This window comes from Nematolebias whitei, chromosome 23, assembly GCF_014905685.2.
Source record: "Nematolebias whitei isolate Nwh7 chromosome 23, NemWhi1, whole genome shotgun sequence".
NCBI lineage: Eukaryota > Metazoa > Chordata > Actinopteri > Cyprinodontiformes > Rivulidae > Nematolebias > Nematolebias whitei.
The window spans coordinates 2,945,721-2,969,022 of NC_056520.1; the positions used below are offsets into that span (position 1 = coordinate 2,945,721).

Here is a 23,302-nt window from a genome sequence, read left to right on the forward strand (position 1 = left end):
GTTGATGTAGCCAAATATGCAAGTAGATGTTACTGAATATGCAAGTAGATGTAGCTAAAGATGCTAGTAGATGTAGCTAAATATGCAAGTAGGTATAGCTAAAGATGCTAGTAGATGTAGCCAAACATGCTAGTTGATGTTACTAAATATGCTAGTAGATGTAGCTAAATATGCAAATAGGTGTAGCTAAAGATGCTAGTAGATGTAGCCAAACATGCTAGTAGATGTAGCTAAATATGCTAGTACATGTAACCTGCAGCCACTTCTTCAGGTCGTCCTCCATCCCCCGTCCTCAGCAGGCAGTGGCATGATTATATTGTCCTGCTGGAGCTCTGACAGGTGGTGTTCCTACATGTTTAAATTAAATCCACAATGCTCAGAGAAACTACATTAGCTCGTTCTTTTCCACATAAACACCGGTTCAGGTCCGCGCCAGAAGTCGCGCATGATTCCCACAAGGCAGCATGGGGGCGAGGAATAAGTTGGATACGCATCATGGTTAGACGTTTCAAAACCCAAAATTCAGACAGATACTGACCTCGACTTGGATTTTCAAAAAAGGCAAAACGAGTTAGAAATCTTGTGGGCAATAAACAAAAGTACAGAGCCAGGACTGACACATACGTTGTACAGAACCAAAATACGAACTAAAACACGGGGAATATAAAGGCATAAACTAATGAACAAAATCACAAACACCTGGCAGGGAGACGAACTGGAACAGGTGAGTGAGGGCAAAGCACGAGCAGAATAAGAAGGGCAGGAATCACCAGATTAAGTAAATGCAATCATCAAAGTCCATGCTGAATAATCCAGGTAAAAAAAATCCAACAAAGTTCAGTCAGGTCATCTAGACTTTTTTTTTTTTTTTGGAGACATTTCGTCCTTCATCCAAAGGACTTTACAAGTCCGAGGCTTAGGTTTAGGAAATGTTGAATATTTTAGACCATGCCAATTGGTAATAACATTACAAATATAAAATTAAATTGTGATTGTGGCTATTTTCCCCAAAACAATAAGACAAAAAAAATCCTTTTATGATTTTCTTCAGTCCAAGCAGTTTTATGGACTGAAAGCGCAAGAAGTTTTTCTGTCAGTGAAAGGAAAAAGCCGTGGTACATCAAAAATAAAAGCCAATATTTTTTATGAAGTATTCTCATCTACAGGCAACTGATGTTCAGGCACCTAATCAGTGATTCTCTCTGAAACATGGACCTTCCTGTTTGAGGTGTTTCCCAAAGGAACGAGGGACCATTTTGGCCCCTAAGCTCTTTCCTCTGCCCACAGAGTATTAAATTATTCAAAAGTTCTGTACAACCTGATGCAGGAATGAGCTGTAGCCCAGCTCTGCGAGGGTTAATGATGCCAATCAGAGAAACAAAGCAGCAAAATGAGGCGACGCCGTAGAGTTCATTACAATGGGACACATCCTAAGAAGTTCAATAATCTCAAATGGCATAATTACGTCTCCTGCCACAGAAATTGAGTTGGTGTCCATGACTAACTCGATTTCCACAAAGCTTTAGCAAGTAACTCCAACCCAAGAAGAATAACGAGCCAAGAGGCATGGCCCCAAATGTCCATCATAGTCATCATCTTCTTTCATGTATTCCCTCTTCAGGGGTCTTCACAGTGAGTCATCCACCTCCATCTCACTCTGTCTTCATTACCAACTTCCTCCATGTCCTCTCTAACTGCATCCATAAATCTATTCTTTGTCTTTTTCCTAGAAGCTGCAGTTCTAACATCCTTCTACCAATATACCCACTGTCCCTCCTCTGGACATGTCCAAACCATCTCAGTCTGGCCTCTAACTTTATCTCCCAGTTGTTCAACCTGTGCTGTACCTCTGATGATCTCACTCCTGATCTTATCCATCCTTCTCACGCCTAAGGAGAACCTCAACATCTTCATTTCTGCCACTTCCAGTCTGTCTCCTGTCTTTTTCTCTCTGTCTCCAGACCTTACAATATAGCTGGTCTCACCAATGTCTTGTACACTTTTCCTTTGACCTTTGCTGACACCCTTTGGTCACAAATCACTCCTGAAACTTTTCTCCATCCACTCCATCCTGCCTGGACCCTCTTTTTCACCTCTTTACCACACTCCCCATTTTCCTGGACAGTGGACCCCAAGTAATTGAAGTCCTGCACCTTTGGGGCCTCTCTGAGGCATTTTAGGCCTCTGCTCCTTGTAGCCTCACTGTTCCACACTTGTACTCTGTCTTACTACAACGGAATTTCATTTCTCTTCTTCACCACACCGAAACTCCTAAAACACTGACATCAAACCACAACACACAATGCTGGAATCATTCATACTAACTGTTTGACACAACATTGACACATGGCTATGAAAAACTGTCAAAGTGCCATAATAACTTCTACACCACTTTATACCAAAACAGTGCCGTATGTTCTACAAGGGCTGCTTTTGGACACGGGGCAAGGAATGTGAGCCACAGATCACATACTAGCAAGACAGATGGAACTTACCATGATCTGAAAAAAATAAAAGCTTTAGGTCACTACCAGGCACAACAGTTGGTCAAATTCACCCACCCAGAGGTTCCCAACCCTAATCCTTGTGGCTCACTTAGATCTTTCCCTTCTTCAACACACCTGATTCAAATTATTGAGTATCCTACTCAGAATGCCATCAGGTTTAGCAGAAGCCTGCCAATGGCTCATTCATTTCAGTCAAGTGTGCTGAAGCAGCTAAAACATGCAGGGTTGAGGAGCTCTCTAAACTAGACCTTGTCCAAAAATCATTGCATGTCCCTACTGACTATGCTTCTTTTGGACCAGAGATGGGTAAACTCAACCAGAAGTTCCAAAGAACATACAGATTTTCACTGTGACGGACTTGCGACCTGTCCAGGGTGTACCCCGCCCCTCGCACAGTGATTGCTGGACACGGGCACCGGCGACCCCTGTGACCCAAAATGGAAGAAGCGGGTAAAAGATAATGGGTGGATACAGATTTTCAGCCATGTAACATTTTATAGTTTTTGCAGGAGAATGCCCAGCTCACTCCAACTCTCTGAGGAAGCACCAAAGATCCAAATGTACACGGGGCCCAACTGGAACAAGCTACTCCTTAAAAATGTCCTACAAATATGACAAAACAAACAATGAATAAAATAGTTATTGGATAGGCTTTGCAAGCCTTTAAGACAAGGAGACAAGGTTCAGGTCTTGATTGATAGACCCAGAAAAACGGGTACCTCTCCAAAACGAGGTCTACCAGGACTATGCTGCTTTAGTTCTTAAACACTAAGAAAGACAATAGTATCACATAGAACACATTATAACAACAAACTATTATACATAAATCTATAGCAACAGCCCAGAAAAACAAAAACCTTGTATAACCTTTGACCTTGATTTGAAACATTGACCATAGTGCGGGGTGATGAAAATATTACGCAACATACTGACTAGTGGTACAAATTCAAATTAAGTTTCATTAATGTTACAACCCAAACAAGCAAAGACCTCCTTTTAAGTTTAACCTTGATTTGTGACCTTGAAATAGAATCGGGGGGAGGAAAATAATGTTACATTGTATAGTGGTGGTACAAATTTATATAGCTAAAATAATGAACAAATGAGAAGTCATGGCTCTAACAAACAAAGACTTAGACAAAGACAACAATTGACCTTGATTTGTGACCGCAACTTTAGAGCTAGTGTGAGGAAAATATTATGCAATATGCCATCTAGTGGTGGTATAAAGTTGTATTGAGTTACATAAAATTATTTTGAGTGGGAGAGAAGTCCTGAAAAAATACCTTATTTTAACGTTGACCTTGATTTGTGACCTTGAATTTAAAGCTGGGGTGATGAAAAGAACATGCAATATGCTATCTACTGGTGGTACAAATTTGTATTGAGTTATGTTACATTATTTTGAGTGGGGCAGAAGTCCAGACAAAAATACCTTGTTTTAACTTTGGCCTTGATTTGTGACCTTGAAATAGAACCGGGGTGAGGAAAAGATTATGTGACACACTGTATAGCGGTGCTACAAATTTATATAGTTTTTTTAATTGGTCCGCAAATAAGAAGTTGTGGCCCCAACAAACAAAGACTTAGTATAACATTTGACCTTGATTTGTGACCTTGATTTTAGAGCTGGGGTGATGAATACGCAATATGCCATTTAGTGTGGTACAAACTTGTATTGAGTTACGTTAAATTATTTTGAGTCGGATATAAGTCCAGAAAAAATACCTTGTTTTAATTGTGACCTTGATTTGTAACCTTAACTTTGAAGCTGGGGTGGTGAAACGTATCCGCAACACTCCATCTAGTGATGATGCTTATGTGTATCAAGTTTCATTAAACTATCGAGTGGATCAGAAGTTATGACCCGGGGGGTTCAATTCCACCAGCAGTTACATGTTGCGATGTCCCTAGGCAAGACACTGAAACCCTTATCGCCTCCAATTTGTGTCCCATTGGTATAGGAATGTGATCTAAAGCACTAATTAATCTCTACAGATTCAGATTAGCTTTGTAGAGAAGTAGCTGTTTCTTTGAATATTGACTCGTGGTATGGGAACCTGCTAGCCAGAGACTGGAACAAGTTGTCCCGGATGGTCAAACAAAGTAGGAAACTCACTGGTCATCAACAAATGCAACCTACATACCTGCAGTCAGGCTCTAGGAAAAAAACAATACAGGTTTACAATGATCCGACCCATCCACTGCAACCATTATTCAGGTTGAAGACTGGTGGTTCCTCTGGTAAAGGAACATGGGTACAAAAAGTCATTTGTTCCGTCTACTGTGAGTGTCCTTAACAGGGTCCTATTTAAACGTAGCCTCACATGACAAACCATTGTCTGCCGAGATGTTTTTATGTTTTAATGTATTGTGTATTTTAGAATGTTTTTATTGGGTTAGTAAAGCTTCTTAAAGTTTTATGGCATTTTTAACGTGTTGTTTGAGCCAGAGGTCAAAGATAAATCTCCATCTCATGGAATGTTATGGACAATAAAGTTATATTTATTGACTGGATGATGTAGTAGAGTGCTGTGTGGATGTGTAAGAGGGCAGAGATCGTGTTGTAAAGTGCTTTGAGTATCTTGATTAGCTGGAAAGGCGTTATATACATACAGTCCATTTACCATTTATTATGGTAAAGAACAATGGGCATATAAAAGAGTTTACTTTAGGTGAAGGAAATGTGGTACAGTTATCAAATTCAATGTCTCCTGCATGACTGAGAACGAGCTCAAATACCACGTTCCATGTTAGCAAAGCTCTACCAGGTCTTATCGGCTACTATGTTTTAAATCCTATTTAACAGAGAGAAGCTTTTGTGTGTGTTTTGGTTCTGTGAAGTCCACTGTAGCACCTCTCACATGTGGAGTACCTCAGGGATATATACTTGGCCCCCTTCTGTTTTCCCTTTATTTACTACCTCTGGGATATATTCTCAGGAAACATGGTATTTCTTTTCATTTTTATGCTGATGACAGTAAAAATTTATGTTCCATTACAACAAGATAAACAGTAATCCGTGAACCAACTCCTGGAATGTATGGCGGAAGTCAGAGCATGGATGCCACAAAACTTTTCACATTTTAATGAGAAGAAAAACGAGGTTCTGTTGTTTAAGCACAGTGATGGTTCCAAAGTCCATGTTGATCTGGGTCCTTTCACAAAACATCTGACTGAGACAGCAACTAACCTGGGTGTGAGGCTGGACAATGATTTTAAACTGGATGCTCAGATTAAATCTGTGGTCAAGTCCAGCTTTTATCACCCGACACAACTGAGGTCAAACCATTCCTATCACATCATTTTGAGATTTTAATCCAGGCTTTCATCACAACTTGTCTGGACCATTGCAATTCACTTTATGTGGGTCTGAGCCAGTCACTCCTGACTCGACTTCATCTGGTCCAGAACGCTGCTGCTCGTCTTTTAACTGGTACCAGAAAACGAGAGCACATCACGCCCGTCTTAAAATCACTGGCTCCCAGTTCGCTTCCAGATTAATTTTAAGGTTCTTTTGTTTGTATTCAAATGTCTTCGTGGTCTCACAGTATCTGTCTGACCTTCTCCAGCCGTACATTCCCTCAGATCAGCTGATCAGCTGCTATTGGTCGTCCCAGAGTCCAACAGGAGGCTGAGAGGCGACCGAGCGTTCTCAGTCGCTGCCCCTGAACTGTGGAACAAGCTGCCTCTGACATCACTTCCTGTTTTCTCTTTGGCTTTTAATTTATTTGTTTGATTGTTTTTACCGTTTGCTGTTCTGATTTGGTAGTTCATGACTTTTATGATATCTGTTGTGTTTATAGTTTTTATGCTCGTATGTGTTAATGTACAGCACATGTTGTTTTAAAGTGCTTTATAAATAAAGTTGTATCATCGTATTGTATTGCTCTATCTGTCCCTGACAGATGTATTTGGAGACATTCAACATTTCCCCCCCTTTGATTTCCTGCATTTTAATTTGAGCGCTCGTTGATAAAGTTCTGCACAGTCATTTCTCTACACCGGTCTCTTGAGTTTATGCGTGTGCATTTTCGGTGCCAGTACTCACAGCTGGAGAACACGAGAGGACAGGAGTGCTCGTCCATCGGGAAATTATGGAGCTGCAGCTGGCACTCGGCGTTGATGGTCATTCTGAAGGAGAGGAGAGATGCACAGAAAGACAGAGACGTTCAAACCTTCCGTTCATTTGACCGTGAAGCACGCCGCGAGTGCACCGGGGTTCATTACCGCGTTTATCACCATGCGCTTTTTGTGCTCGAGCACACGAGGCACTGGATTGGAACCAGATGGTACGGGATCACACTCGATTGCACAGTTGATGTGTGAAATCCCTCAAAATGACGGAAGTGTTTCATCACCGGAGTGGATGTTTGTTTTTTTAACTCGGGTCAAGGTGCAAAGGAACATCTGCTTCTAAAGCAAGGGCACTTACCATCGAGCGTCTGGCAGGTCGGTACAAAACGTGTTCAGGAGACGCTCTAGTTTCCAAAAATCGCATAGAGGAAAATCTCTGTAGTAAATAATCATTTCCTCTCCGTGCTACTTCAACATCCCAAGATGGGTTTTTATGGGATACACTACGAATTATGAAAATGAGCTCATGAACGCCAAACTCTGCTCCGACTTGTTGCGCATCGTTGCGTCTTTGTCCGTCACACAATATCGAATTAATTGCCAGACTCGGAACACAAAGGAGGCGCCTCGGCGGCAGCAGGAGGAGGGCTGCCTCTCTCGCCTCGTTTGTAGGTGAGCAAATTGCAGATGATGTGTAATCTCAATCTGCAAACGTGCTCGGCCCGTGTTCTCGTCGACACGGACAATCTGAACGTGGGGGAGAGCGGAGCTGAATGAGACGCGGCTGAGACGACCACCGGCCTGAAGGATGTCCGGTAATCGAGACTTTTAATTAAACCATTACGTTAAAGTCATCAGAGAAGCACACGTGACCTGAAAGAAAGCCAAAGCGTGCAGCTCCGTTTGAATTTTAAACGTTTTACAAATCTCTCAACATGGAGTTGTCATGGGGAGTCTAGAACCCGTTTGGAACCCGTCTCAAACTCCACTAAAAATAAAAGTTTTGACGACCGAGGAAGACAAAATGGGACTGGTGGACAAAATGGGACTGGTGGACAACAGGAAAAAAGAACAAGAAACTGCGCACATTCAGTGTGAATGCTCGTTGACGAATGATTTTAGCTGATTTCAACTAAACTGCTCGCGGACATCCAAAGGTTATTGTCATTACGTAAGTTTGTTTTATGGTTTAAAATCTAATTTTCTTTAAAAATGAACCCTTCGATGGGCCGAACTGAGCTCATCCATGTGTCTGATTTGACCCCTGGACCACCAGTTGAGCCCCGAGCTAAAGCTTTGTTGACGTCTACCAAGAGCTGGAAAGCAGAAGGAAAAAACTGAATAACTTGAATAGTAACTTTAATGTATATAAAAAAAGAGGCGGGACCATAAAAAGGCTGAAATTAGACGGAAGAAGCTGAACAATTCAGTTCAGTTTATTTCTTCAGCTCCAAGTCACAACAGAAGTCGTCTCAGGAACTGAACAGAAACATTCAAATATAAAATAATAAATGAACATTATTTATCTGAGGAGCAGCTTCGAGTTTAACTCCATCACAGAACTCTCATCTTGAACAAGCATGAAGGCGACAGTGGAAAGAAAAACTCCCTCATGAGGAAGAAACCTTTAGTAGATCATGTAAAAGCTGAAATTAGTGGAAAGTAGCCAAAAAAAGTGACAAGAGCTGAAACGTAGAAGTGAAAAAAATTAGCAGAAACAAGGTAAAAGAAGCTGAAACGACAAGAAAAAAGCAAAAAAACTAAAATAATCAGAAACAAGCTAAAATAAGCTGATATGATCAGAAACAAGCTTAAAAAAAAGCTGAAATGACCAGAAACAAGCTAAAAAAAGCTGAAATGACCAGAAACAAGCTAAAAGAAGCTGATATGATCAGAAACAAGCTAAAAGAAGCTGAAATGATCAGAAACAAGCTAAAAGAAGCTGAAATTATCAAAAGCAACCTAAGATGAAATGATCAGAAACAAGCTAAAAGAAGCTGAAATGGCCAGAAACAAGCTAAAAGAAGCTGAAATGACCAGAAACAAGCTAAAAGAAGCTGAAATGATCAGAAACAAGCTAAAAGAAGCTGAAATGATCAAAAGCAACCTAAGATGAAATGATCAGAAACAAGCTAAAAGAAGCTGAAATGATCAGAAACAAGCTAAAAGAAGCTGAAATGATCAAAAGCAACCTAAGATGAAATGATCAGAAACAAGCTAAAAGAAGCTGAAATGATCAGGAACAAGCTAAAAGAAGCTGAAATGATCAGGAACAAGCTAAAAGAAGCTGATAATTAGCCCAAAAGAAAAAGTAGCTGAAAAGGCAAAAAGAAGCTTAAACTATTAGAAGGAAGTGGAAAGAGCTGAAATTAGTTCAATGGATGTGGAATTATTTAAAAAAAAAAAAAACTAAAATGAGCAGAAAACAGCTAAATAGTACTTGAAATTGCAGAAAAAAGCTGAAAGGAGCATAACAAGCTGAAATTAGTATAAAGAAGTTAATTAGGCTGAAAGTAGCAGAAATTACCACACTTACACCATCTGAAAACAGCTGAAATTAGCTGAAAATGCTAAAAAAGCTAGATGAAAAGGTAGAATAAGCTGAAATTTGCAGAAAAAAAGCAGAAAGAACAGATGTTTGCCCAATTAAGCTGAAAGAAGCAGCAGAAATGAGCAAAAGAAAGTAGAAATCAACTGACAAAAGCCGAAATGAGCAAAAACAAAACATCTGAAAAGCAGCTAAAAAAAAGTAGCATAAAGAAGTTTAAATTACCAGAAGGAAGTAGAGCGATCATGTTTTTGCTGAATTATGCTGAAAAAAGTTTAAATGAGTGCAAAAAATGTGGAATTAGCTGAAAAATCTAAAATTAGCAAACCAGCTAAATGGTAGCTGAACTAACAGAAATGGCTGAAACTAGCAGAACAATACTTAAAGGAGCATAAAGAAGTTAATTAAGCAGCAAGTAGCAGAAATTACCACCTTCTGAAAACAGCTGAAATAAGCTAAAAATGCTAAAAAGCTAGCTGAAAAGGTAGAACAAGCTTAAATTAGCAGAAGAAAGCAGAAAGAACAGATGTTTGCCCAATTAGGCTGAATGAAGCAGAAATGCAAACAAAAAAAGTAGAAATCCTCTGACAAAAGCTGAAATTAGCAACAAAAAAAATCAGCTGAAAAGTAGCTACCAAAGCAGAAAGAAGCTTAAATTACCTGAAGGAAGTGGAGAGAGCACAATTTTGCTGAATTACGCTGAAAAGCTGAAGTTGGTACAACAAATGTAGAATGAGATGAAAAAGCTAAAATTAGCACAACAGCTAAATAGTTGAAAAAGCTGAAACTTACAGAATTTAATTGAAATGAGCATAAGCTGAAATTAGCATAAAAATGTTAGAATAAGCACAAAAAAGTAGTAGCTAGCAGAAAGAATCTGAACGGAGCACAAAACAGCTGAAATTAGCTGAAAGTAGCTTAAAAAAGTTTAAATTTGCAGCAGGAAGTTGAAAGAAGCTGAAGCAGAACGAAATGTGAAAGGAGCAGTAAAAGGTTGTAAACACATCTAAAGATTTGAAGGATGGAAAATGAGCTCAATTTATTTTCTATGAGTGAAAAAAATGGCAGAAAAGGCTAAATATTTCAAAAAGCTAAAGTTGCACCAATGCCAAAAGTCAGAGCACCCTTCTCCTGAACGAGCTGAACGTCTTGATTTATGATTTGTTGAAATAGCACAAAAATTGTGGAACGAGAAAGACGCTGAATAACGTAGTTTAAAGAACCTGGAATAACAAATATAAACAGGATCACAATAGTGTGAATTAATAAGCGTTGGCACTGCATTCTTTGCAGGAAAATGCAGATGATCTCGTTTGGTTCTGTTTACATTCGGTGTGTGATGTTGCAGATAATTAGGTCGGAGAACGAGGGAAACAAAACAAGTTGCACTAAAGTCCTGGCTGAGCTGAAGGGAACAGCTGTGTTGATGATTACCCTCCGTCACTTTGGATGACCCCTTTCCTGTCTCACATAATCATCGGGTTCATTGTTCGTGCACTGAAGGGATTAGTGCACGTTTCAAGTCAGAGCTTTTAGGTCTTGACCCCGTTGATAACGAGCATATTTATAGCCACATAATCTGGCTCGTATTAACCTCTGCAACAGCCGTAATCATTCCCTTACAATTACAGGTTACGTCTTGGGAAGTGAATAGAAGATTTTGAGTGAGCCCTCCAATCTTTAGAAACAATAGTGTTTGATTTGAGTTAATATTTTCAGAGTAAAAGTTCAGAGGATCAAAGCAGGAAGCTTGAATTTTCATTCCCACCTGAACCGTGCTGACACAGCAGGCTCCTCCGAGGTGGATGATGTAACCAATCATGGTGGGGTTCGCTTTTTGGACAAGGTTTGGATACGTGCAGGCAAAACAAACAAACAAACAAAAAGCTCCTGTCCAAATCTGTGGATTCAGCCGCTTCAGATTCAGTCACAGATTAGTGGGTTAAAAGTCTACGTCACGAAACAGAAACCTGGGACATGTAGACAACCTGGATCGTTCCAAATGTTTAACAATGAAAATATTCACATTTATAGTAAATATAAGGTTTAATAATGGTTCAGTACTCATTGATTTTAACAAGCGGTACGCCGGCGCCCCTGTCACCGAGGGATTCGAATAGTGAACATTTGTATGGAAGTTCTTCTGGACTGGAACTGAACAGGGAACACAAGTAAACCTTAATGTTTTTAGGGCAAGAAATTCAAGTGGGTAGGAGTTGCACTGTGTAGAACAGACGTAGGTGTTCCTTTTTATCTTGCTTTTGACGGATCCTGGCAAACTGAGGAAGCCATTTTATTCACCACCAGGCGCAGTGGAGGAACCAGGGGGTGGCCGATGGTGGCCTTGGCAAATGTAGACAAATCTTGGACCGCGCCGATCGTTTAACGAAACTACTTTTAAGCAATACAAACCAGCCACTAGGGAGCAGAAGCCAGTGTATCTCTGGTCCTGGTCCTAAGCTCGGGCAACTGGTGAGGGTTGTGTCAGGAAGGGCATCAGATGTAAAACACTTTTGCCAAAAATATAATGCGAAGCAAAGCAAAACCATACCAGATCGGTCGAGGTTCTGGTTACCAACGACCGCCACCGGTGCAGCTGACAAACAGGGTGCCGGCGGAAATTGTGCTACTGTTAGTCAGAACACAGGACAGTTGGAGAGAAGATGGAAGTGGAGTGAGAACATAGGAAGAAGAGGAAGAACTAAAACAAGAAGAACAAGAACAAAGAGTAAGAAGAACAACAGGAAGAAGAAGACTTTTAAGCAATATAAAAGTAGAAAGTATAGTTTTCTCAAATGATGGGGTGGCTGGTTTACACATACAGTATATATATACTTTTCCCTCTGTACTCCGGTGAAGACAGACGTATTTCCTGGCGCTCCATACCACCCCCGCTTCCCTGCTTGCATTCTTTCATCCTGTGAACCCTTAAAAAGCCTCTTTTTTTCTGTATACCTCTTTATTGGAAGGATCAGCTGGTCTCTCAACAAAATCGATCAACTTCTCTCGACAGGAGTCAGGGTAAGGAGGACCCTCTTACCTCGACGGAAACAAATTGGATTCATGATGACAACTAGATTCTACTGTTTGGGTTGGTGAAATCTTGGATTGTCTACAAATTCGTGTGGATGTGTTGAAGCTCGACAGCGCTCAGACTGAATTTGTGGAGCTGCAGCAGGGAGCTGGAGCAGCTGTTATTAGGACTATGAACTCACTGGCAGCACTCATGAACGGTGGGAATAATCTTGGAGAAGCTGTGAGCTCGACTTTTGGAGTAAAGGATCAATTCGGCTGTTTTGGAGTTTCCATCAGAGGAATGTATACCAGCGAGACTTTAAAAAAGAGAGAAACAATTCACGAGTTCTGCCTGACCCAAACTGTGGCCTTGACGCCGGACTTATCTCAACTCCTCCTGGAATGTTTTGAAAACAACAAAAATGCTTTGACTGTTTCCTCACCCCTCCCTTTCCCAAGACCGTAGACATGTGACAGAACCTCAGCCGAGCTGATGATGAATGAACGTCACCTCTTATCTGGACAATGGCCGAGAGGGGGGGCTCTGGACTATGCTACGACTTTCCCTTAAAAATTCACTGTTTTCACCGCCTATATGTAAATGTATAACGTCTATTTATGTTGCTTTGCTGTGGTAGGTTTTTTTGATGCCTCAAATCGTGTCCCGTCTAGGACACTGCGTGAGAGATCTTTTTTTTCTACCGTCTCTCCTCGTGTTTTCTTTACTTTTCTAACCACTGTTTTTGTTTGTCCAAACAGGTCTCACTTGAAAATGAGTCTTCGAGGCTCAATGTAATTTATCAGTTTAAATAAAGGTTGAATGAATTAATATGGCATTAGCCATCTTGGATTTTAACGTGGCAACGCATGGCAACAATAGGGACTTTTCTTACAATAAAATGCAGCCACACACCAAAATGGAAGTCAGTACCTCACTTATTTTTCAGGTGACCCAGCTCACAAGATTAAAGGACGGACAAAAGGTATTTCCAATTCCCCACTTTGCTCTTCGACGGGGAACAAAAAGTTAATCCGCTGTAGAGGCACCTCCAATGACGACTTTTGGAAAAACATTGTGTTAAAACAGACACAGGAGAAAAATCCCAGCAAAGATGAGTGTGTCTTTTCCAGAAGGAACCGTGCTGTATGGCTCAGCGGAGGAAGCGACCTGGTCAAGAGGGGATTCCCGGTGACGGTCTTCAAACGCCTGGAGAACTTAATGGAACAAATCCAACAACTAATGTGGCACACAGAGGAAGACCAGGGACCGGGGGAGTGGAGGCCGGACCCGGGACTACAAGGAGACTCCAAGGGTTGAGATGGCGTGATCAGAAATGACTACAGGACACTGAGAAAGTAAAAAAGATTAGCGGTGAGTGATTTCCCTTCTGTTTGAGACTTCCTCAAAGAAATGTGAACTAATAAGAGATCCCGTTAGAACAGAAACAAGAAGTCAGCGGCAATAAAGATCATGAAAATTTGTCTGGTATTTTTCCATGTTGCCATTAAAACGGACACTGGCCTAACGGCAAATTAAGGTCCTCTCCCACCACCAGAAGACAGTGGCCCCCCCGTGAAAGGGGCACACCTAGGGTCATACTGGAAATCTCGCCGTTCAAGAAAGAAAAATTCAAACATTAAACTTCACTTGATGACAAACGTTCTGTATTTGCTGCTGCTCTCATCTGCTGTAAATCCATGTGGATTAAGCTGACGGGCATAGATGCGACTTTTAAATGATTGATCACCGTCTCTTTAATAAATTGATGAAGCCATTAATATTGGAGGCGTTAAATCTGTGAAGGGCGTCACGTCATCCATGAATACCCAAACAGGCAGAGGTCGGATTAATTTTAATCTGCTGAGAGTGAGATTTTTACGCTACTTGCAATTGAAGGTGTGGGAAATTTCTGGAATAGCCATCTAGCCTGAATATTAAAAATCATTGGACACGTTGTAAAACTTTAATTTAACTGTTGGATTTTTAAGTTTCTATGCTTTGATGATAACTTGTTTCATCTTTGGGTGAACCGTGACTATAAGAGCAAGGCATTCAGTTTGTATGTAATACTGCAGCAACCTTATAGATGCTATTGTCTAACTCAGCTAAGTCTCTGTCCGTTTGTGTCTCTTTTTGTCTCTTCATCAAGTACAACGTCTGACTCATGGTGTCTTCTCTGTTAGTCACCAACAACAACCTGAACATAAACACCAACTCAACAGTAGAACAACCGGCAGCGACCCATCACATAACCTGAAAAAAAGTCAACCTATGTCTGTTCCAAGACTACCCAGCAGCCCCTGCGGCTCAGCCACCCACTTGTGTTCAAGTACAAGATGTAATTTCAATAATTCACGCTGAAATTTAACAGCAACCCACAGAAATGTCATCACGTGATAAAATACAACTGTAACACTGAAACTTATCAATGTAGATTTGGTATTTAACCTTAAATTGTTAGCGCAAAATACAAATTCAGTGTGGATTTTTTTAATTTAAAGAATGCGATTAAATGCATAAAAACATCTCCTGAAGGCTCAGAGCCCCAAATTTTGGCTCCGCCCACTCTACATCAACATTATGATTCGTCAATTTTCCTGTCAGTTATAATACTATACAATTATATAATTATATAATTATATTATATATATATATATATATATATATATAAATATATATATACACACACACACGTGTGTGGCATCTGCAGTGACGTGGACGCTGTACTGGTCTGTCGTGGTGAAGAGGGAGCTGAGTCAAAAGTTAAAGCTCTCAATTTACCGATCGATCTACGTTCCTACCCTCATCTATGGTCACGAGCTTTGGGTTGTGACCGAAAGAACAAGATCAAGGATACAGGTGGTCGAAATGAGTTTTCTCCGCAGGGTGTCTGGGCTCTTCTGAGAGATAAGGTGAGAAGCTCAGTCATCCAGCTGAGGGACTCCGAGTAGAGACGCTACTTCTCCATGTCGAGAGGAGCGAGTTGAGGTGGCTCGGGCATCTGGTTAGGATGCCTCCTGAACGCCTCCCTGGTGAGGTGTTCCGGACATGTCCCACTAGGAGGAGACCCAAAGGAAGACCCAGGACACGCTGGAGGGACTACGTTTCTCGGCTGGCCTGGGAACACCTTGGGATTCCCCCAAAGGAGCTGGCCCAAGTGGCTGGGGAGAGGGAAGTCTGGGCCTCCTTACTTAGGCTGCTTACTCCCGTGACCCGACCCCGGATAAACGGAAGAAAATGAATGGATGGATGGATGGATGATGTGTTGTCATCACTGTATGTTTCTATACAATGGTAAAATTAGTTCTCTGCATTTAACCCATCACACCTGAGGTACACCCAGGTGGAGCAGTAGGCAGCTATGCAAGCACCCGGGGACCAATTAGGGATTAGGTTTCTTGCTCAGAGACAGCACGACATGTGGGCATGGCAGGAGTCATACCGCAACTTTCTTGTCCCAAGTCGGCTGCCCTGCCTTCACCATCTCGGCCCCCTATAAATTAATTAAACTTATCCTGGAGAGACTTAGTGAGCTGAGTCTACTCTCCTGACAGTGAAGTCCAAACTAATGAGATGGGTTACCACAACAAAATCCAAGATGGCCACTATCATTTATATGAAAACTTGCCACACTGTTTATTTAAGGAAACTATGCTTTCTAGTTTATATATTGCTTAAAAGTATTGGGGTTTTTTTTCAAATGACTGGGATGTTCAAAATATAATATATGGTGACCAAGGCCACCATTGTCCACCCCTTGGCTCCACCAAAAGGGGGGGACAAAAACAAAACGTACCTCTGTTTTTCTCCACAGTGCAACTCCTACCAACTTGAACATCTTTCACCAAAAATATTTAGGTTAACGTGCATTCCCTGTTCAATTCAAGTCAAAAACACTCGTATAAACATTCACCGTTCAAATCCCTCAGCGACGAGGAACATGGGCGTACCGCTCGTTGAACGCGTCTTACCTTAGCGTGTAGAGTATTTTCCCGTTGTTCCAGATGCGAAGCAGCTGATTGGGCGTCGTTATCCAGTGCGAGTCGGCGTTCTTGGAATTCCGAAAGATGGTGTCCGGCAGCCAAATCAGGCCCACCATGTTGCTGGTTGAACAAGAGGTAGATAGGAAAAAAATATATAATAACAATAAGAGCGAAAGGTGAGTTATCATTGCCTCCGACTTCTCTGAAATGCATGTCTGTTCTCATTTCCCAAGAAGATACTAAAATACCCAGGGGACCCTGGGGAAAACAAAGCACATCAATCAATGTGTTCCGTTAATTATAAGCCTCTTCTTTAGATAGAGGGAAGAATACGTCTCTCAAATGAGATATTCATGGTGAGAACGACCAGAAACAATAGTAGCTACAGCGCAACGGTGCACTCATCGAGTCCTGGGGTTGCAGTTCATTTAAAAGCACATTATAAGACACTGTAACCATCAATACGTATTGACGAAGCCAGAGAGCTCATATGGTTGGGTCACAACTAAAGCCCTTGGTGCATTTGCAGTGAATCCTCAATAAATGCACTCTACCTGTTGAGGGTTAGAATCCGCATGCTGCTGCTGTTGTACCGCAAACGGGTGTCCACCCAAGTCTGGGCGAAGATGATATCAATCTGGTACTCCTGGGGAGAGAAAAGGAGAGTCAATACACTGATCCGACAAGGCTTTCTAGTGAGCTACACGAGCTGGGAAAAGGTTTTCGATCTGAAGAAGTCTGTGCGGATGTGTCCACATCAAAGAAAATGCTAAAGCAGTGCAGCACTCACCGGGAGGGCATCGTCTGCTTTTGATATAGAAATGAAATTACAGCAAACTATTTACTTCAGCATCTTTCTCTCACCTCAGAAAGGACCTCTGTTCTAATCGTGAGATATTTTACTGTGAGAACGTCGAGTCAAGGCGTTCTCATTTAGCAGACAGTCGAGTTTACTTCTTGAGGCCAAATAGAGTTTTTTTTCCTCCTAAACATGCAGTAATTAAAATCTCAGAGTGAATATAAAAGCACTTTTTTAAATTAAGAAATAAAAAACAATACAAAAGATGATTCTTTTTTTTTTTCCAGGAATGTTGGACAGCATTTATATAAAAAAAAAGTTAACTTTTTGAAAAATTTTCTTTATTCAGGAGCCCAATACATTGATCATGATCTACCGGTTGATTGCAAAAGTATTATGGGTAGATGGCATGGCATTTAAAAAAAGGGATGGATGGATGTACGGACGGACGGAGATATAGATATACAGATATATATACATAGAGATAGAGAGATAGATAGATAGAGCTCCATCCATCCTTCCATCCTTCCATCCATCCATCCATCCATCCATCCATGAGGTGAAGAAGACAGTCCAGGCAGGATGGAGTGGATGGAGAAAAGTTTCAGGAGTTATTTTTGACAAAAGAGTGTCAGCAAAGGTCAAAGGAAATTTTACAGAACAGTGGTGAGACCTACTATGTTGTATGGTCTGGAGACAGAGACATGGACAAAAGACAGGAGACAGAACTGGAAGTGGCAGAAATGAAGATGTTGAGGTTCTCCTTAGGAGTGACAAGGATGGAGAAGATTAAGAATGAGATCATCAGAGGTACAGCACACTGGGAGATAAAGTTGGAGAGGACACACTGAGAAGGTTTGGAGGGACAGTGGTTTGGACATGTCCAGAGGAGGGACAGTGGGTATATTGGCAGAAGGATGTTAGAAATGCAGCTGCCAGTAAAAAGACAAAGAGGAGATACATGGATGCAGTTAGAGAGGACATGGAGGTAGTTGGAGTGAGGACAGAGTGAGATGGAGAAAGATGACTCACTGTGGAGACCCCTGAAGAGGGAAAAGCCAGAAGAAGAAGCAGCCTATGATCCATCCTCACTATGAAATGTGTCACTTGACTGACAGACAGGGCGGCCGGTGTGAGGTCTCGTTTACACAACAAGAAACGTTCATTTACAGGCAACAGCCTCATCCTCTCTGAAACCGAAGGTTTCTGAGTGCAGGTCTCAGAGTGGAATTTGCTCATAGTTTTGTTTATTACCTCCAATCAATACTGAAAAAACACCAACGTTTCCAGAGGCTGTTCTCGTGTAAATGGGGCCTTATAGCAGGCAGCTCACTTGGACTTGGTCATTTTGAAAGGAGCTCCATGATGAACACGTATGGGCGCCTCTGTTCTACCCCATACAAAAAACAACCACGACGAAACAAGCGTTTGACTCGTTAGAGGGAGCTTTTTCTCATCAGTTATACCTCAGAGTGCAACATCTTATTGCTGCAGGAAAACACAAGACCTTGGAAGAACTTCTAGTATATTCATTATTCATGTTGCATGTTAAAAATGTATCAACTACAGTATATATTATTTTTGGAAAAAAGCATATGGCAGGGTGCCGAGGGAGAAGCTGTGGAGATGTGAGGGAATGCTAGACTGGTACATCTACAGGAGCATCCCAAAGAATTAGAATATGGTGAAAAAGTCTTAAATGTATTTGGTCAGTTATTTCAGAAAGTGCAACTCATCTGGATTCATCACACAGAGTGAACTATTTCAAACCTTTATTTCTTGTCATTTTGGTGATTTGGGCTTGCAGACGGTGAAAAACCAAAGTCTGTTTCTCAGAAAATTTGAATTTTCCACAACCAACTTTTGGTACAGTGTGGTCAGTGTGAGCAGGAGCCGAGATCTCCATGAAGCTCGTCAGCAGAAAGAAGCATGAAGAGCTCTAAAATGTCCTGCTCCATGCTACATTGACTGTGGACTTCAGAAACCACAGAGGACCAACACCAGAACAGGACATGGACTCAACCCACTGTGGAAACTTCTCTCTTGACTTGAAGCAACATGGATTCTGGACATCTCCACTCTGCCTCCAGACTCTGGGACCTTGATTTGCAAAAGACATGAAAATTTATTTTCATGTGAAAAGAGGACACTGGACCACTGAGAGACAGTCCCCGTCTTTGTCTCCTCAGCAGGTAAGACGCTTCTGATGCGGTCTCTGGTTCAGGAGTGGCTGGACTTGAGGAATGAGACACTTATAGCTCATGTCCAGGAGGTAATCAGCTGATCAGGATGAGACACCAGGAGTTTAAAATATTGAACCTCCACAATATTCTAATTGTCCAAGACACTGAATTTTGGTTTTTCCTCATCTGGAAGTCATAATAATCATAAGAAACAAGAAATAAACGCTTGAAAAACGTTCGTCTGTAATGAATCTATACGAGTTTCACTTTCTGAAGTGACTGACAAGCAAATATAACTTTCTCATGATATATTATTTTTTTAGATGTACCTGTACAGTATATGACAGCAGGACATATTGGTACAGGACATGAAGACAGCAGGACATGCATGAGGACAGTGGGGCATGTATGAAGACAGGGAGACATGTATGAGGACAGTAGGACATGTATGAGGACATCAGGACATGTACAAAGAGAGCAGGACATGTACAAAGAGAGCAGGACATGTATGAGGACAGTGGGACGTGTATGAGAACAGCAAGACATGTTAGACTGGTACAGGACATAAAGACAGCAGGACAAGTATGAGGACAATAGGACATGTTAGACTGGTACAGGATATGTATGAGGACAGCAGGACATGTATGAAGACAGCGGGACATGTATGAGGACAGCAGGACATGTATGAGGACAGCAGGACAGTGGTGAGATCCACTGCAGGAATGACGGATAGCTTCAAGGTGGAGGTGGGAGTGCATCAAGGATCCGCTCTGAGCCCCTTCTTGTTTGCTCCGGTGATGGACTGACTAACAGATGAGGTCAGGCAGGAATCACTGTGAACTATGATGTTTGCGGATGACATTGTGATCTGTGGTGAGAACAGGGAACAGGCGGAAGAGAACTTGGAGAGGTGGAGGTATGCACTTGAAAGAAGAGGAATGAAAGTCAGCCGTAGTAAGACAGGGTACATGTGTGTGAATGAGAGGGAGGCCAGTGGGACATAATTTTTCAAGGGTGGTAATTTCTCACCCCCCCCCCCCCCCACCCCCCAACCCCAGGCCCACCACTCGGTGTCACCCTGGACAGTAAACCATTTGAGGCCAAGCTGTTTTCTGAATGGTGTAATTGCCAATAAAAGTTTTTTTTTTTTTTTTTACATTTGTGTGTTTGTATGAGATCTCAGACATACATATACTAGTATTTAAAAATGGCTTCTACGGCTTCTACAAGCCTTTTAGCTTTCTAACTGTGGTAATGTGGCCAAAAAATATCCAAGAACACTAATTGTTTGCTCACATGGGAAAAAATAAATAATTCCTCATAAAACCAATAAAATCTAATATTTCAGTACATGTCTTGGCCACATGTGCAGTTAGATTATATTCCTTATTGTGGCTACATTTAAACAGAAAAAACAGCTGAAAAAAAATGTTTTTCTTGACTGGGTTCAACCTTTAAGTTCAACCAAATTTATTCAGAACTGTCCACAACACACTGAAATTAATGAATATTGCTGCAGTAAAATTATACAGCCAACAAATATTGTCTTAGGAGCAATATTTATGCTAAACTCTTAGCAGATACTGAACAAAAACAGCAAGAAAATCCCATTTCAGTCCCTCACAGATGGCATATTAATAACTAATGGTAACTGCAATGCTCATGTATCATTTCATAACCCGCGGACGCTTCGGGTCCATTTTATTTTCCAGTTGGGTAGACTTGTCATTGTCACTGTCCTCACATCGTTTGGAAAGGAAACAAACTAGGGGCAAAAATGTGCTCCCTGTCCTTGTCAGTAACTAAAAAAAAATGAGGAAAAGAAATAATTTTTAAGTAAAGAAACAGAAATCCTGCTGGATCGAGCAGGAAACGCCAATCAGGCGTTTGAACTCAGCTGCTCACCACCTCGTTGGTCTCATCGCGGGCAGCGCATCAGCTCCTTTATAGATTGTAAAGAGGGCGCACGTTCAAGCTGTAAGGTCAGACCGCAAGAACTGCTCACAACTCAGCTGCTGACATCAAACCGCCGCTCCACAGTCTATTAAGTGGAACTGTGTCCAGGTCATCCTAGTTTTCTAATTCCCCCTTTTCGCTCCACGACGGGCGATAAAAGGGGGCCAAAAAAAAAAAAAGAAGAGAAAAAACAGTTTGTCACCAATGATACGCGTTTCAAGGTCTTATGTTTTTCGCAAAGATATTAGTTCATCTGCTGCTAGAATCCCTGGTGTTAATGTGACGCGTTTATGGGATAACGATAAGCAGATACCGTTCTGTTGATGGCGTGCTCGTGGTTCATCGTATGCAGCCACAGAAAACCCAGCGAGTGTTCTGCCAAGTAAGACGAACTCTCATGGAAGTCCCCAAATGGGGTTTTCTGCTCCAGCTCGGTCATTTTTGGGAAGTACACGACAAGGCACTGAAGCGAGTTCATTATTATTCATGAACATAATGCACAACAATGTAGAGGATAGTTGAAGAATATTCGACTTAAATGAATTATGAACGCTTCCGCTCTCTCCAGGAGACGCTCTTGGCTACAGCAAGTATGAACTATGGGTCAGTGGAATAACAATTATCCCCAAATTTAGGTATATTTTACACGACAGCTCAAAAGAAACCCCAAAATTATCAATAATGGACTAAGGTCTCATCTACACTACACAAAAAAATCATTCTAAAGTGAAACTGTATCCATGTGTGCTTGAAATATGAAACTTTTAGGAAACAACAAAGAGCTTATTTCACTCGTGTCCACTTCGTCTTTGTGCCCAAGAAACCAAAACAACGGTCTGTCCTGATTGTGTCACGTTTAAACTTTGATCATGGGCCAAACATGTTCAAAACAGAGAAAATTGTAAACCTTAACAACGACAAATTATTTTATTGTGATTGTTTAAAGTTAATCTAGTGGTTCCCAACCGTGGCCCCTGAGGAACACCACCCTGCTTGTTTTATTTGTGCTTCTCAATTATTTATTGAACCTACTTATTTAAAAAGGCTTTTAATGTTTAACTTTTAGTATTTTAGTATTTCTTAACTCTTACCTTCTTTTATTCTGGCTGTGTTTTTAATTTGCACTGATTTATTGTGTCCTGTTTTTATTTTGTTTAATCTTGTAAAGCACCTTGGTCAATGCAAGGCGTTGTTGGAAGATGCTATAGAAATAAAGTTTATTATTATTATTATTTTCTGTTACACACCCCCTAGGAAGATGTAAAGATTTCCCCCTCCACTGCAACTGTAAATAGTATAATTTGTCTATAACATTGTTATATGCACACCTTTGCATAACATTGTGTCCTTATTAACATTAAATAACATTGAATAACTTTATTAACATTAGACTGTAACATAAACTAATTAAAGTGCATCAATTTGTCTGGAAAAAATCTTATATAACTGTAAACATTTGACCATTTGATACAGAAAAATAAAATAAAATCAATAAATAATAATAAATTCAAACTGATCAGCAACATTTTAACTCAGGAGTGTTATGTAAAACACTTTGACCTACAAAACAACAATGAATAAAACTTTTTGTGCTGATTTTTTTTAAATCAAAATGAAGTTGGGATCAATGAGCACACTCATCGATAAAACAAACATTTTGTCAACGTGAAAGAGGAAAGAGGGGGCAGGTGTCGCTCTCGCTGTGAGTTTACTCTTTGTCACATGCGCGCTGTGAGTGACGTCCAGAGCGCATGGACATAAAACACATGAAGCGGCGGCGTCGCAGTTATTTATTTATCGTGTCAGCAGCAGAGGGGAGCGACGTGGTTCATGCATGGCTCCAAAAACAACAAGACAGTTATTTGTTCATAACTTTATTATTTGTAAGACAGAGATACGAATAAACAGCTGCTGGAACGCACGCGACAAAATCAGAATGGTGAAAAAAGAAACTACTCCCTGTGGCCAAAAAAGCATGTTCCATCCGCACCCCCCCCCCCCCCCAAGGGGGCACACCCCACAATTTGAGATGGACTGGTGTAAAGGTACGTTGTTAGCGCTCACAATAGATTCACGTGGTTAGGTTTAGAGTAAAAGGTCTGGCGGTTAGGTTTAGGGTCTTGGTTAGGTTTAGGGTCTTGGTTAGGTTTAGAGTAAAAGGTCTGGTGGTTAAGTTTAGGATCTTGGTTAGGTTTAGAGTAAAAGGTCTGGTGGTTAGGTTTAGGGTCTTGGT

The 23,302-nt window shown here is 41.1% G+C and overlaps 1 protein-coding gene across 1 annotated transcript in view; it reads right to left on the bottom strand.

The window, feature by feature from the left end:
* The window catches only part of LOC119428835 (gamma-aminobutyric acid receptor subunit gamma-3), a 125,767-nt gene that overhangs the window by 56,554 nt on the left and 45,911 nt on the right, over nt 1-23,302 (bottom strand). The window contains exons 2-4 of the mRNA XM_037696522.1: nt 16,686-16,777; nt 16,120-16,251; nt 6,559-6,641 (exon numbers count right to left, since the gene is read on the bottom strand). Coding sequence (XP_037552450.1) covers nt 6,559-6,641; nt 16,120-16,251; nt 16,686-16,777 — 307 coding nt within the window. The remainder of the gene's footprint in view (nt 1-6,558; nt 6,642-16,119; nt 16,252-16,685; nt 16,778-23,302) is intronic.